General features: G+C 41.3%; 1 protein-coding gene across 8 annotated transcripts in view; it reads left to right on the top strand.

Annotated features, from left to right (window-relative positions):
- Positions 1-17727, top strand: part of Adcy8 (adenylate cyclase 8) — a 249254-nt gene that overhangs the window by 93201 nt on the left and 138326 nt on the right. For all 8 annotated transcript variants that reach the window (XM_039078567.2, XM_039078565.2, XM_039078564.2 and 5 more), the window contains 2 exon segments: positions 6683-6813; positions 11320-11431. In XM_039078567.2, the coding sequence (XP_038934495.1) occupies positions 6683-6813; positions 11320-11431 (243 nt within the window).

Raw genomic sequence — 17727 nt, 5'->3', positions numbered from 1 at the left:
AGGCATGAGTCTATTAAAATTCTTCATTTAAAATATCATGTAATAGATAAGAACTGGAGCCTAACATGTTTGAGGTCCATTTCTAAGTACTGGAACTGTTGGTGCTAAAGAGAAGAAGCAAAATAAAGACCCACATCAAACTCAATTCCAATTGACACAAACAGATATTTCCTTTTAGAGATAAATAACTATTGTTTGGGGAAGACCTCTACCTTCTTGTAAGACTAATGATTTGAAGGGAGGTATCTTAGACACTGGGCTTTTGATATGTCAATTAATGGCTTCTGGGAGGAACAATATCCTATGTGTAGGATAACTCCATGTAAACTATTTGTAGACATGTATATAATTTGGAATCTGACAAAATAATAGGGTTTCCATATGGCTTTCCCAAATATCCTTAGAGCTTGTTATCCCTCCCCTCTACTATCTTGTGCCCAACTTTCCAGCTTAAACCCCACATCCACACTTTGTTCCTCTTTCCACACTTATGTCACGTTTCTACTCTCCTGCCTCCCTTAAAATATGTCCTTTCCTAAGAGGAGAAATGGAGAGGGGTGGAAGGAGGGTATGGGGGGAGGGAGAGTAAGCAGGAAGCAGTGCTTGCTTGGGAGATAGATAGATAGATAGATAGATAGATAGATAGATAGATAGATAGATAGATAGATAGATAGATAAGACAGACAGACAAACATATAGATGATAGATAGTCTTAGGTAGGGTTTTAATACTGTGAAGAGATGCCACAACCAAGACAACTCTTATAAGGACAGCACTTAACTGGGGCAGGCTTGCAGGTTCAGAGGTTCAGTCCATTATCATCAAGGCAGGAGCATGGCAGCATCCAGGCAGGCATGGCACAGGAGTAGCTAAGAATTCTACATCTGAAGGCCTCTAGGAGAAGACTGGCTCTCATGTGGTTAGGAGGAGGGTCTCCACAATGACACACTTCCTCCAACAAGGCCACACCTGCTCTAACAAGGCCTCCTTATAATGCCACTTCCTAGGCCAAGGATATTCAAACCACCACAAATGGATAAAAGATATTTCCTTCCCTCATTCCCCACATCTCTTCTAATCTTCTGAGTTGTACAAGTGCTCCAAGCTAACTATTGACACCTAAAATATTCCAAGCTAAGATCCACATATGAAGGCACAGCCTTTGTCTCCCTTGTTCTAAATTATCTCACTCTGTATTTCTTTCAGTTCCATCCATTTACCTGCAGATTCCATAGTACCATTTGCCTTCACAGTGAATAGAATTGCACTACACATATGAATCCCATTTTCATTATCTGTACATTTGTTAATGAACAGTTAGGCTGTTTCCACTCCCTGGCTATTGTAGTTAGAGCTGCAGTGAATATGGACACGCCTTTACCTCTGTAGAAATACACAAATACTATTGGGTATATATCTCCCGACATTGGTTAGATGGGTCATAGATCAGATTTATGTATAATTTTGAGGAATATCCGGACTTATTGCTGTAGTGGTTGAATTCCCACCAGCAGTGAGTGTTCCCCTCCCCTACATCTTCCTACCACTTGTCATCCTTTGTTTTCTTGACCTTAGGCATTCTTAATAGCAATTTTGAAAGATAAATATGTAGAATGGATACAAAAATAAGAACTAATAAGTGCTAAGGGGAAAAATGTGAAGAGGGAGGTGACAAGTGGGCGGGCATCTCAGTATGGATCCACAGAAAGGCCTCCATGAGAAAACGAACTTGAGGTAAAGAAATCAAAAAGTGAGCAGTGCACATTCTTTTTCATTTATTCAATTAGCTAGAGTTGTTTATGAGCTGAATCTTTCAACACTCGAAGTAGCTGTTTTCACCACCCACGTGTCCACAAAGCATTGTTTATGAATAAACAGATCTGTGCACACATTTCTGGAGCTGTGTGGACCACCGAGGGTGCTCCGATGGGATGCTGTTGCTCCCTAAGGCTTTTTTCACTCACTGCATGCTCTAATCCAAAGGCAGAATTCAGACATACCCCACCTCCACCCGCATTAGCGTTCAGGAAGAGGACACCTCATATCAACCCCCTGAATGCAGCTACAGCTACTTTTGCCTCCAGCAAAATGGGAAGAGGCTTCCAAGTCCCCACTGGGTCTGCTTTAACAACCATCCCAAGACTTGAACGTTGAGGAGTAAAATTCCGAGCCTTCCCTTTGGTGAGATTCAAGTTCTCCGGGCCATTAGACTATAACAGTTTGAGGTTATTCCAATTGTTTGATTTATCCCAATGTTTCATATTCCGATGCAGGTTTTGCTTGCCCATTCATCATGTATGCACTTACAGAAGCCTGATTTTATGCATGATCATCTGCTTAGATCCTACCTACATCCCCCAAAAACGAGATTTCAAACGAGTTCAGTTTACTGAATGTCATATACACAAATTAGCACCTTGTGCTAAGGTAAATGCTGTGAGAAGGAACAGCACAGAAGGGCATGATGTCAGAGGGAATGCGTAATCCCTGTCATAAAAGTAATGAGATTTGTGTTAAAATATGAGAAAGACTGGGACTCCATGTTGCTAACAAGAATACACTTTGTCAGTGTTATGTGACCTGCTCAGCATTAGAGACACAAGATGGACAACTCTGTCTTGTCTTCTCGACTTACAGGATCTGACAATGTGTGCAGCAAGTCTGGGGAGAGAGCAACAGGTCCATTCTATGTTTAAGCAGACGGTGTGCTTCCAATTTCCAAAACAATTAAAATGTTTTCTTCGAAGAATTATGCTTTGAGAGAATATTTTTTCAGAAACTTTCTTCTCTGGTAAGGTGAAGAAAAGCTCTAGAAGAGTCTGAAGAGTCTAACAAAGCAAATACTGCCCTGTCTTTGCTATGTGACCATGGGAAGCTATTTTACCTCTCTCGTTTGCTAATCCACAATTAAATATTTCCTCTATATAGTGATGGTGCATTGTACTTGAGATTATGTATGATGTCTCTTAAACCACCATGGATACCCATAGAGCCATATAAATGATGATTGGTAAGGGTGTAGCCCAACCACGCCATACAGGAATCCTCCCAATCTCTACCTATAACCGGCCCCCCAAAGGATCCAGCTTCTCCCTATGCTTCTCCTATGACTGAAATTATAGTGGCACATTAGATGCTCTCAGCCATTATTTATTGAATGAATTGTTAAATTAATACCATAATTAGTAAAAAAAATATTTGAAATCTCATTTCTATTTTGTTTTCAGAAACTCTGCTTGAACTTAACACCTACATTTCTTAGCACAATGAGGCTTCAGGGGAAGGACACTCATAGGGACACTCAGTCCTTGTCATAGGAATACCTGGATGCTGCCTTAATTAAGGGGGTTTTTATATGTGTGTGAATGACTTTCTGTATTTATGTGCCTCACAAAAGTGCCTTGAGCCCAAAGAGGCCAATACAGAACACTGGAGCTGCTGGACTGGAGGTATAGATAGCTATGAGCTACCATGATGATGCTTGGACTCAAATGCCAGTCCTCTGAAAGAGCAACTGGGCTGCATAACTGCTGAACCATCTCTATAGTCCTAAGAGTTAGTTTTCACGGAGCCTTGTGGAGTCCAAGAGATGGCTTAGCAATTTAGAATATTTGATGCTCTTGGAGAGGGTCTGGATTGGAACCCAGGACCCACATGGTGGCTCATAAGTGACTTGTAACTCTACTTTTAAGAGATCCAATGATTTGTTCTGGCCTCCATAGGCACCAGATTCACACATACATACATAAATTAGATAAGTTAATAAGTTAATATTTTTAAAGAGGCGTGTAGCCTGGGTGGGAGGACTTAAACCATATTTTATAGAAAGTGGAACTGGTAGAAAGCATATTTGAGGTCACATGATTTGTTTTGAGTACTCTGCTACTCGTAGGTGATCATCATAGGTGATCCATTTACTAATGCCATCTTTCTGGTCTTTTCTGTGAATGTCAGCCATTATGAACTACATATAGTTTAAGGCATCCTCCATGGCCTTCGTTATGCTTGATATAGAGTGGGCTAGCATCATCTGACTAGCCTCAATATCCCAGACACCTTCAGAGCTTTAAACATTTTGCCTACCTGATGTTACCCTTTGAATCCAACTCAGTGTGTCTATGAGGGGCAAAGCACATGGCTTTTACAATTTTACAATTGGTTGTAGCCAATTGGCCAGGTGGTCAGAGTACAGAATCCTTGGAAGAGTCTGGTGAACATGGACCTGGATTTCAGGAATGGAATAGCCTGTTAAGCGTTCCAAGTACATTTTCTCTGCCTCTTTTCAGGTCTTACAAACCAGGACTAATCTATGCACACAGCAGCATCACCTGCCTGCCCATGCTCTCTGCACTCTCACCTCATGCAAGCCTTTCCTGTCACTTTAGCACTTAGGCTTCACCCCAAATCCAATGACTAGTGAAAAGGTAAGTCACAAGCAACCTTGCAAACTGACCACAGGGTGTTTGTGTGTGCACACATGTGTGTGATCTGTGCTTGATTTCCATTACCCACTCTTGCCCAGATTATGTTAAGTGGGTAAATAGCATCATAATTAAATGTCATCTACCATGCTGAGCACCAGTCCTCCTTAAAGCTATGATTAGCACCTATTCCCATTCAGCAGCAATTGTATGAACGAGGCCATAAGCACCTGAGAAGTTGACAAATAGCATTAGGGAACCTGAAAAAGTCATGATGTAGGGGCATTTGCAAAAAAAATACCTCTCAGAATCACCGTAGGACAGCTTTCAAGAGGGGGAGAAGCATCATTATACAGCACTTAGGGTTACTTTATTAATAAAGCTCTTTGTATGCAGGGCAAGGTTAATTAGAGTAGAGAAAAGAGTGCTAGGTCCTTTGCAAATTCTACTTCATTAATTCTCACAGCGACCCCACAAAATAGATGGTGGTATTATCTCTGACAAATCAGGGATCCAAGGCACGAATCACATAGCTCGTGCAATGCGGCATCTTTACTTCTTGTTGGGAAAAGCATGCAATACCTCCTGAGACTCAGAATGCAAAGACTTCCCCATCCTGTAAAAATCCCAGCAGGGAGGAGAAGAAGAAGAATTGCATCCTGGCTATGCAACATATGCAATTAGTACATTTGGTGAGTGCTTTCTGCAGAGTTGCATTTAGACTCTTGTAATAAGCAGCAATGTTTAAGAGCCATATAGGGACACAAAAAATAGTGATTGGAATGCATCTGTCCCCGTCTGTAAATCAGAATCCCGACTCTTGTCTGGATTTCACCATACACAGGTGTTTGAGGATTTAGTTTGTATTGCTAGTTAACAGGGGCTTTCTGTTCTCTACAACAGTAATCGCTATTATCATGGATTCCCATCCTGTCAGATGCCAGGTCTCCATTTGCGAACTGCACGTGTCTTCATTTCTCATTTTGATAAAGAGTTGATGCCTCTGTGGTAGCCTACACTGGATTTGCCCAACCCTGAGCTGGTCAACAGCTCATCACAGAACTATTGGCTACTGGTAGATCGCAACAGAGGACAAGTCCTGTTTTGTTTCTATATGTACCGATGGCTGAGTGTCAGTGAATAGCTCCAAACCCATAGCCCTGGATAAACTTAGTGGGTCACAAACAGAACAAAACAAAAGACATGAATTTGATGAAAGGTCATGTAGGGAAACTTTGGGGCAGATAGGGATAAACGGAGGTCAAAGAAGAGTTGGATGATCATAACCAGAGCATTGTATAAATGTGTAAAATGGTCAAGGAATGCACTGAATGAAAAAACATATGTTTAAAAAGGAATTGGTGCTTCATAAGCTGGCTTCCCTACTGCGTTTCCATGGTTTCATACCTGCAGCAGGTTCCTCCTATCAGCCAGACTTGGAATTCACACATCTCAGTGAGACCCTCTTTCCCTCTGCCAGTCCCGTGAATCTTTTTGTTGATCACAACTTCCCACCACAAGCATTGTGGGAGCTTCCTCCACTGAACCCCCTGTCTCTTTCCTTGGCTACACACACAGTTCTAACCCCCAAACAAGTCACAGAAGTATTTTAACTTGTGAGTAGGTTCAAGTCACTGTCCCTTTTTAGTACCACTGAGCTCCTTCTAGTTATCATCAGAATTAAATATAAGCATCTGGTGCTGTAAGAGTTGGCTAAATGTCTTTTCTTGTTGTTTGTTAAAACCCCCTCCTTTGGTTTACCACCCTTCATTCACATCCTCCCTCAATTAAATGGAAGGGCACGCACATTGACTATAATTTCTAGAAGGGATAGCTCAGGAAGGGCAATGCATTAACTATTTATAATTTCTAGGAGGAATGGCTCATCATAAATACTAGGTCTCACATCATTCCAAGGAAAGGTCATTTATTGCCCCTGATTTGAATCACACCATCAGCCACCTCATTCACTGATGACCTTCTGTTCTTCCATATGACTCTTCACAACTCATCAATGTGTATCAGTGTCTCCAGGAACGGGATAGGTGATATCTTTTCCATTTTTTATTAGAAGACTGTAAATGTCACTTCAGTAGGTGTCGCACCCATTACTACTCAACAGACACTTAGTGGTCATGGAATGCTACAAAACTAGCAACTCTTCCAGCAATCTAAGAGGTTTGAGGCTTCTACACCTCTACTCCTAACCCACATCCATCTCACAGTTCAGCCTAACGAGCTGTCCTTTTTCCTTCTCCTAGGAGCGGCTTGTGCTCTCTGTGCTCCCCAGGTTTGTCGTCCTAGAAATGATCAATGACATGACCAATGTGGAGGACGAGCACCTGCAGCATCAGTTCCACCGCATCTACATCCATCGCTACGAGAACGTCAGGTGAGGAGCTGGACACCCTGGCCACCACAGAGCCAGGAATGCACGTGTGCCTGTCCCTCTCCCCTCGCTGTCTCACTGCTCTGAGTGCCAGACATGGTATAGCTCTTTGTCTACCCAATTAACGAGTTAAGGAGTGATAATTCATCAGAGACATCTACATTTCCAGTTTGAAGTTGGAGAAGAATGTTGGAGATTTTGATTATTTTTGCTGGCTGATTTATTTCAAGGATCCTTTAAAGTTAATTTGCTGTATGTTAAGTTCAAAAGCCTTTTAGAAGATCATAAAAAAAGTTCATTCTAAAACACCACCTGGGGGCATGAGTTATAATTACATAATCTCTTCCATATGTCTCTCACACAATGTGTGAAATCAACACAAAGATGCAGCTCTTTTTTCATTATAAACATATTTTTGTAAGCAACCATACACATATACATTCACCCACTGGGTTATCTGTTTACTCTTCCAAATACTCATCCATTTATTCCCTTACCCAGCCATCTAACCGTCCACCTGCCCATATAGTCAGCCATCTATCAGTCCACCTGGCTTTTACTACCCTTTTTATGCTCAGCATGATAGAATGTGTGGCAGATACTGAAACCAGAGAGTTACCTCCATTGTAACGAAGACCTTAATTTAGTTCTTAATTTTGACTTTCCCTTGTATATGGCCTTGAATAATTCATTTAGTTCAATTTCACTATCTGTCTGTGAAACAGATGATTTAGCAGCTATCTTGCAGAGTTTTCTATAGATTACACGAATGAAGGTACATATATAAAACAAAGGTTTAAAAATCCAGTTTAGTACAAGGCATATTATAGATTATTTCAGACATGCTTCCTAGTTATCAATCCTGGGTGAATTAAAAATACACTTAGATGCTAAATGGCAGCTCCCAGAATATTTGGAGTAGGGTAGCAAAGCAGATTTGGGGGATGGGCTGGAATAAAGAAAGGCCACAAAGACAGAAAAGTAACTCAAAAATCACATGAGTACAATAGACTACAGAGGGACCACTGCAATGGTCTCTGTTAGACTACTTCTTCTGGGAAAAAAAAAGAACATGGTCCTGACACACAGGGTACAATTCTTCAGCAGATGTGGAACGTTGCTGCCTCTGCTTCATTAAAGTTAAAGCCTGAGGCAAATATATATGATTGGCTAAGCCTAGTCATTTTCTAGAAAAGCCAGAAAAGCTAGCACCTGACATTTTCAGCTTGCATAATAGAATTGCATTTCCCTCCTACCAAATATTATAAGGCAAGATTTCCAAGCATTGGATAGAAATCTTTGTATTGATGTGCTCCCAAAATGAAACACACACACACACACACACACACACACACACACACACACACACATGCACACATTCTCTTTCTTCTCAGTTTAACAAGCTTGGCAAGCAGTAGCACTACCTAGTAGCAGCCATGTGTACTATGTGCCTGCATTGAGGACACACATCACACATTTTGGTGCACTGTCCTACAGAGAGGCATGATTCTGGCAGGCCCTTAGCAGTGATAGCAGCCACCAAGATTTACATACACTGGAGTTTGCCAAGCAGAAATTTGTAAAAAGCAACCCCAGTGAGAAGTACACCCACACAGAACTTTGTCTCTCAAAAAAAGAAAAATAGGAGCCTATCAATACTGCCTCTAGATCACAGTATTTATTACTCAACACAGTGGGGAGTTGTATTATCAAGTGTGCAAAGGATTATAATTGATGGTGTATTTTTAGGAGACAAATCAGTATCAAGGGAGTAGAGGATAGGGTAGGGTGTAGAGAAGCTTGTCTAGAACAGATGGTTCCTTTCAGCCCCACCTGAGACAAGGGTCAGCCAAATTTAAAAAGCAGAAACACGAAGTCTGGAAAAAGGGTCTGTTCTCACTAAGGATGAGCTTCAGGATATGTATATAATAACTGGTTTCCCACTGTATTTCCATGGTGGCAAAGTAGTTGGACAATCAAAGCAGGTCCAGGAAGAGCAGAAATTGATAGATATTAGAAAATAATAATAAGCAAATAAGTAAATGTTTTATGGCTAAGTGTGTGTTATAGATTACACACACACACGCACACACACACACACACACACACACACACACACACACACACACACCATGATGGGTGGTTGGGAGAGCCTTCTCACAGAGGTTGCTTTTAAAAGTCTACTTGGCAGTCTAGTATCCAAATGAGAATGGCTGTTACCACTGCTAAAGGCCTGTGTCAGAGCTGTCTCTGCAGGACAGTGGACTGGAACGTGTGCCCTCAGTGCCAGGCACAGAACATTCACAGGTGCGGCTAAGAGCTAATATATTTAATAGAATGCATAACATAACACAGTGAAGAAAAGGAGAAAGTGAAAAATGACCTTTAAACAGGAAAAGGATAAAATAACCCTGCACATGTACAACATTCTACTCTGGCTCCAGAGTTCATTGAATGCACTCGGCCTCCATTCTACATTAATCATTGTTCTTCCACTCTATGGTCCACAAGAGCTCTATCCCCCCAGTTTATTCAACACATCTTCTGATGGGGTCTCTTTTCCAGGAGTTCACACCATATCAATGAGCACGTGGCCTCCTGCTCTGTGCTCTCCATGCCCCTGGGTAAGAGAAGCTGTTTCTAAGAAAGAATTTTGTGAGCACCATAGCCCCTAAGGACTTGCTCCTCTCCAAGAGGAGCAGTGGTAAGGTGCCAGCAGTCATGGGCTCCTGGTGCCAGGAGGATGAAGTTCGCTGGTGGCAGAGTGGGCTCTCCCACCTGCCTGTTGGGAGGCCACTGGATGCTAAAATAAGACCAGAAAGAAGGGAAGCAGAGGAGGATCTTTCTTAGCCAGTGTCTGCGAACAAAGCCAGACCGGCTGCTCCGCCCCCTCCCCAACCCCCGAAGCCGCCTGCAGTGGCATTAGGAGCATTTTTGAAATTATTTCTAATCCTGTCGTCCTCTTCATAGCAACCTGCTTCATTTGTTCTCTCTTCTCTACTGTTGCTTTGTTTCCTCAATAGCTCCTGCCTAAAATTTATCTCCTGAACATCTCCAAGTCTCACCATGGGTTGTATGACTACTGCCTCCTACTGGTGGTAAAGGGTGCAGTTATACCTGGTGGGAGATTCTGAGTTTCTGTCCAGAGTAAAGAAACCTTTTGTCCCTGAGTCCAGCACGTGGCTAAAACAGAATGACAAATGGCGGGCTGCTTCTGTCAATCACCAATCCCTTATTGCACCCAGTGACTGAAGCAGGAGCCTCTATGTCATCAGTATGCGTGGTTACTCACTCAAGGCCCTTCCTGGAGTAGATATGTGACGGGGGTCCATGATGGATCTAAGGTTCTCCGGTGAGAACAATGCACACTCTGGGAAAGGAGGACTTCATTTTGAGTACTTGTACCAATTTGATTCAGAAAGCAGGTGATGAAGCCAACTATGTTCTTAGCAGGGAGAACCCAGAGGAGACTCTTGTCTTGTTTTATAACCCATTGAGCCGTGAGTCAATGTGTTCTTGTTAAGTGTCATGGAGTGAGGGGAGCACAGAAAATGGTAAGACACTGGAGATGGGTCTGACTGTTTACATCACATGGAGAGGCCCCTATAAGTGTTCATTAGTGTTATACGAGTGATGTCATGGAGAGCATGTATGATTTTAATAGAAAGGACACCAGTCACAGAGTGTGCAAAGCCATGGGGCATAAGACATTCCCAGACATTTCCCAAAAGTGAAGTACAAGCAAAAATCAAATATGATGTCCTGTTTAGCATTCATCTTTATGTTTTGAGGTCCTGAAACAGCAAGGCAAGATGAGTGGGGAACTGACTTTTAACGACAGTACCAGCTCTGTTTCATGTCACCAGTATGGAGACAGCAATGCTGGTCCCACCAGGGAGCTGGGCAGATAGATCATGACAGTGGCCATGCAGTGCCTGCTTACGGAAAGCTTTAGAGGACTGTGCCCATTCCTTGTTCAAAGCCATAAGCATAGATTAAGACTTCATATCACTGAAAGCCTTACAAATATGAGTGTGGGTAGCTAATCGTTCTGCCAAGGCCTCAATGTTGCCACCTTAGCTCATTATTTTTGGGAGAAAACTAGTTCTAGTTGTTTAGCAGGTAGAATGCACTCAGAGAGTGCTCGGGAATGAAGAGGTTCTGTGTCCTTTTTCCACTCGAGCCTGTTTTGTTCTGGGTCAGTGATACCTGCATTACTGTGCCTTGTGAAACACAGAGATAAATCATAAAGTATCATCACAAATGTGTCTCCTAACTCTTGAGGGTGATTTACAACACAGGACAAAGAGGGCACCAATTTCAGCTGTCCTTTTATCCTTCCTGATTTCTAAGTTGACCCTTTTTATTAAACCCTGAGAGGTTTCTCTTATCACCCATGGCAAAGAGCTACAGACATGGTTGAGTTATTTGAATGAAGTTTGTGTCTATCCCAGAATGGATGAAAATATTAATCCATCTTTCCTCACCCTCTCCTTCCCCATTGTTTAGTATTCTTTTTGCAGATGTCAAAGGATTTACCAACCTCTCTACGACCTTGTCTGCTCAGGAGCTTGTCAGGATGCTCAACGAGCTCTTTGCCAGATTTGATCGGCTGGCCCATGTGAGTTGCATTTAATTCCATCCTAGTCCTTGCAGAAGTGAGGGCCTGCATGTGGAATTATGGAGGAAAGGATTCAGCCTTCACTGTCAAGGCCATTACCATTCTGCATCCTGTCCCCATGCATGGACCCCTGACCCTCTCACACCCTGAAGACCAATATTGCTTATTTATCAATCTCAAGTGGCAGTGGTGGGGTTCTCAGATTGATTTTTCCCATGAAAGACAGCTGGTTATGTTACAATCAACCTGGTCTTTTCTGTCTGCTTTCTACTCTCCTTTCAGTAGGCCAGGTGCCATCCAGCTGCAGGCTCAGAGCTGGTACCCAGAGCTGCAGTTTCCTAGCAAGCTCCATCCATCTGCAGTGAATTAGCCTGTTCTCAAAGACCAGTGATGTGCCGGGCATCCCATCAGTTTTGTTTGACCTACCTTGAGAGCTGCATTTTAGCCAATAAAACAATACCTTTATTTCCCAGCTGCCTTAATCACAGCTAAGACAGAAAATAGAGGCAAGGAGGTGGGCACCTACTATCAAAACACAGTCCTGTATCCCTAGATCTACTCAAGTGACAGCAAAATACATAGTAACCCTGCACTGAAGAGTGGTATTGAGTTCAAATAGGAGTAAATGCAAGTCATGGTCAGCTTTGTGAAGTGTCCACAGCACTACTGATTTCTTGAGCCATCGTGGGAATTAAGTAACACTGTGCCAAGCAGAAATTCACTGGTCAAATTCCACATTTAAGACTGTCACCTACCCAGGGAGGTCTTGTCATAGCTGCATCTCAGCAGCCATTAAGTACTGTCATGCCCCTACATGTTGGGTGCAGGAGAATGATGAATGCCTATCTCTTGTCTTAAAGATAAGTTTACTTGGGAATATTAGGGTTATTAATGAGTGCACAGAGTCTTGTCAACTCGGGAATGCTCTGAAACCACAAAGGCAGAATGTAACCTTTTTATCAGAGACTATTTCCTAAAGATAGTGACTCCGAAGCTAATTCTCAGAGTAAAATAAGCAAATATGATTGATGTAATGCTGTTGAGCAGTGAAAAGAATAATACAGCCATAATGAAGGTCACATATAGTATGCCCTGGGAAAGATGGTAAATGTAAGATGTGGAGACTAGGGGACCTATAAGCCATTCTATAAAAGGCAAATGACAGAGACAAAAAGCAGATATGGAGATACAAGGAACACTGGGATGTGGTGGAGAAGTTTCTAGCAAAAAAACTTTCCCAGGAGAGAAAATCAGGGAGGGGCATGGTGGTTGTTCATGGTGGTTGCATGAATGCACACATTTGCCTAAAGGGAAAGTCTTATACATGATTGAGAGGCCAATTAGCAAAGTAAAGAAATTACAGTAAGGGATAGCACAAGGTAGGAGAAAGGGGGAAAGAGGAACCTAAGCTCTAAGTGGATGCTACTGGACAGCTGGTAGATAGGAAACTGAAGTCTCCTAGGAAGAGGGCTGAATTTACCTAAAACATGGCATTTAGGGAGAAATATACGCATATAACCATTGAACCAGTGATAGTGTAAGTTACAAATTCTTTTGCTCTTTTCTAATATGGTTCATAATATTATTTTTCTCAAAGACAAAAAGAATAAAGATGACCTCCAGTAAGAATTAAAAGATGTGCTCAAAGTCATTTTCTCATATCAGATAAATCATTTCCATTTCCAACACACACACATACACACACACACACACACACACACACACACACAAAGAGAGAGAGAGAGAGAGAGAGAGAGAGAGAGAGAGAGAGAAACAGGTTTACTTAATCTAACTTATTCAACCATTTATTATTTGCTATATCTGGGCGCAATACAAAACTAAGGAAAGAGCAAACAGAGGCCTTTCCCCAGGAATCCCCCAGTCCAGCAAGAGGAAAAGGGTGAATCTATCACATTGTAGCCATGTGCTTCAGACAATGATAAACAGGAGCATCATGGTAAGCAAAGGAAAAGAATAACAAGATTGGAGATGGGCTAGTGACCTAGCAGCATCCTGAGATGAAGGCTCCAGAGTAGGCAAGAGCTTTTAGGATGAGACACACTGGAAAGGCAAGTGTGAAAGTAGACTGCTTGCTTGGAAAGGTCTGGGAGGCATGAGACTGCAGGAGCATAGCCGGTATCAGAGAGACCAGTCAGGAGTGAACCTCAAGAATAAAGGAGGAACAGGATTTGAGGGAACAATGCAGCATTTAAAGAACTGTGAGCTTTGTTTCAAAGCCTTGGCTTCTCACCGTAGTGATTTTATATGTAGTGGAGGAGAGGGGGCAAAGAGGGATATACAGCTAACCAGTTACCCAAGGGTGAAGGAAGCCAGAGACTACATTCCAAACATACATCATCTGATTCAATGATTCTTTTAAAAACTGGGACTGGGAAGATGGCTCAGTTGATAAAGTGCTCACCATATAGGCATAAGGACCTGAGTTTTGTCCCAAATACTCACATTAAAAAGCTAGGAACAGGGTTGGGGGTTTAGCTTAGTGGTAGAGCGCTTGCCTAGCAAGCTCAAGGCCCTGGGTTCAGTCCCCAGCTCCAAAAAAAAAAAAAAAAAAAAAAAAAAAAAAGACTCGTTAAAAAGCTAGGAACAGCGCTTACCTAGGAAGCGCAAGGCCCTGGGTTCGATCCCCAGCTCCGAAAAAAAGAACCAAAAAAAAAAATAATAAAAAAATAAATAAATAAAAGCTAGGAACAATAGTGTGCAATTATAATCCAAGAACTGAGGAAACAGGCAGGTGGCTCATTGGAGATTGTTGGCCAGCCTCCCTGAGTTGTCATATGTATGCGTGTGTGCGTGTGTGCGTGTGTGTACACATGAGCAAACTAAGGAAGCCATTCAAGATTAACCTATGGCTTCCACATGCATTCACATGCTCAAACATCAACACACACACACACACACACACACACACACACACAAAGCATGCAAATGAGTATCATGGAGTAAACTTAGCAATTTTGGTATGAATATTAAACACTCATAAAGTACTAGTGCTGAGTGCTTTCCCTGGTGAGAGAAACTTTTTTCCTCAGATTATATCATGGTGTTCTCACAACTAACCTGCAAGGCAGACCTGGTTGTTTTCACCTTATTCACAGAGTAACCAAGGGTCAAAAAAGTAAACTATCCAGAACTATTCACAGGGTGAAATTTTATGAACCCAGACCAACGGAGGCTCCTCACTACTAACCTCAGACATATAAGGGAAAAGAGTATGGGACTCTAAGGTATCTCTGTTCATGCAGGATGCCTTGAAGCGCAAGGTGTTGGTACAGGTTTGGTTTGGATGCTCCTTGATAGATTATCATTTCCTGAGTCTCATTTCTTACCAAAATCAAGAAGGATAAATTAAATAATACATGTGAGGTCCATTAAAAATAAATGCTCACATTCATGATCTGTAACTTCCAGTCATTCATGTTTCCCCTTCCCACACCTCAGCCTCAAGAGCTGAAACACCTTGCCTGGAGAGTTCCACAAACTCTTCGACTGAAAATGGTTCCACTTGCTTTGAAATGAGGAAACTCCCCTTTGACTCTGTCCACCACCTCAGGCAAGTCCCAAACTCCAAGCTCAGCTGAGTTCTGAGCTCTGCTGTTATGTAAGAGGGAATTGTGCTAGCATTTATTTTACGTCTTCTATTTTGTGGACTTTGCTAAGACTCTGGTTGCCCGCTATTAGTATTTTCCTGAGGATTTAAATCACAGAGACATCAGAGAGAAACCACAGAACATTTTACACTGCCCCATTGTTTCACTGCCCCGAAATTGAGATGCAAAGATTCCACTCAAGTTGCCCATGAAATTCAGTTCCATTTAGTGTTCTTTCTACAGTGTCCCTGGGGTTCAGGTTGCTCAGCTTAGAGTGTTTGGACCACCGATAAAACTATTGTCTGATCTTTTAAAACAACATGGCCCTTATCTAACTTTTCAACAGAAGAAAAATAAATGTAAGTATGCACACACTACTCTGTGAATAAGGTGAAAACATCTGAAAAAAGGATGTTATATTATGATACCAATGATATCATTAAAACCTTAAAAAATTAAGGAGAGCAACATTAATATTTAACAATAAGAAACAACACCATGGAGAGCTGATCGATCAATTTCTAATGAACTGACATAGAAAGATATAGGGACAATCAAGTTTGATACCTCCAAACATAGTGTGATAAATTTATGGCTAAAGATGGTGAATCCCAGAGCATATGTGTACTATGCACCTGCCCTTTAAGGGGAGCTTGGAGAGGAAACTGAGGTCCCAAGGCACTGAATATGTAATGGAAAATGGGTGTCCATGGGCACTTTAAACTTTTCTAAAGTTTACATTGTACTAGAACCTCATGTTCCCATATCACTTCTCTGATTCTAATAAAATAAAATTAGACAAAATAATTTAAGTTTGTCATGATTTTAAGTTTTATTTTTAAAGGATTTAGTGTTGAGTATCCTTTCACTTGGTACTTTTTTCCTATAACTAAATAAACACTTGTTTTTGGTAAAACTGAAACATCAAATGTATAATAGCAGTTTCTACTTCTGTAATTTTAGCTCCTTCTAAAATGTATAGCTATCTTCATTCAAGGTGTACTCCCCAACTTCATCTCCTATCCACATATGTAATTTAATCAACTCTTTTCAAGATTTTTATGATATTAAACATATCAAGATGGGAAGAAAAGATTATAAGACTGTCTTTAGATGGAAGATGGTCCTTTTCCTACTTTACTCTTTAAATACCTTTTCTAAAGCAGTCTGGCTTCTCCAGCATGAATTTTCAAAGCAGTGTCTGATAGAATTTACTTGGAACATTCTATTTAGTCATCTGACAGCTCATCAAACATGATAAGAAAAATGTGTCTGAAAACTGACAGAACTTGGCAGATAAGGAGCTAGTCCTTGCATATATATACACACATTTTCCTGTACATACATATGTATCAAGTATATAGTATATACTATATATTTTATTTTGTATATGAAATGTTTTGTATACTATGTGCATGTATATACACAAATAGTTGATAGGTAAAAAATACATAGATTATAGATAGATAGATAGATAGATAGATAGATAGATAGATAGATAGATAGATAGACAGACAGACAGACAGACAGACAGATAAATGACTTATTCCCATTTCCTTAGAGCCTATAGATTTTCAGGAAAGTTGCGACCTTTAACTTATGTTTACAAGAAAAATAGGCATTGTTCAGTGTCTTCCCCAAAAGAGTAGTAAATCATTTTATGTGATCTCTTTTTCAGAATATATTTTTGTCAGGAGAGCTGCTATTCTGTACTGTCCTGTAATTCTTGAAATTTAAGAGAGGTCATTTCTTGAGCTCCAGAGTCATACAGATATGAGCTTGAGATCCCCATCTACCTACTTCTTATTGCCGGTGTGGGCTTCGCCTCCGGAAGCCTGAAGATTGCCTGTATGAGTCACAGCCCAGGGTATATGAAAGGATGGCATAAGATGAATAGGAAGACCGTAATGTACCTTTGCTTGGCAGTGCATGTTTGTGCAAAGGGGCTCATCCTTTCCTTACTTAGATTTTTCCAAACCATTTTGACTTCAGTGTCAGTGGGAATATCCCAGACTTGGAGTCACTGAGTAGTACACCTATAGTGCTGAAGGCTGTGCCAGCTTATCTGTGGCCTGGGGGCTTCTCTGTATGTTTCATCCTGTGCCTTTCTTGTCTGTAAAGCAGAGGTGACAGCTATTCATCCTGTATGTGTGAGGCCCAAAGTGAATGATAAGAAGCAGTATGTTGGCTATCCCCAAGCATCAGCTGTCATTAACACTGCTAAGGGATGGCCATGTGTCCTCTGTTATGCATTAAGGACCAAATAGATTCTTTTGACCTTGTCATATATAGAGAACTGAAACTCACTTATCAGTGTTTCCAGGATGTTATGTGAAATAATGAAGCTAGCAAACCTGTCATACAGATAAAACGGAATCTTAGACCAAAGTATTTCCTGTCCAATCTCTTTCTTTTCAGCCCTCACTGTAGCCAGGAGGGAGGAAACCTCTGCATCTGAGGCTGTTAGCGCTAGATTTTCACCAGCCCAAGTCACATACACTCTTCCCTCCCCCAAGTGATTGTTCATGCCTAGAACCAACACTCCCTGCCTTCTTTCAGCCTCAGTGTTCTGTAAATCAAAGAAAGGAACCATTATAGGCGAAGATCAAGAATGAATATATATATATATATATGTATACACACACATATATATATTATATATATATTATATATATATATAAAATCAGA

This window comes from Rattus norvegicus, chromosome 7, assembly GCF_036323735.1.
Source record: "Rattus norvegicus strain BN/NHsdMcwi chromosome 7, GRCr8, whole genome shotgun sequence".
Classification (NCBI taxonomy): Eukaryota; Metazoa; Chordata; class Mammalia; order Rodentia; family Muridae; genus Rattus; species Rattus norvegicus.
This window is presented reverse-complemented; position numbering and strand designations above follow the sequence as displayed.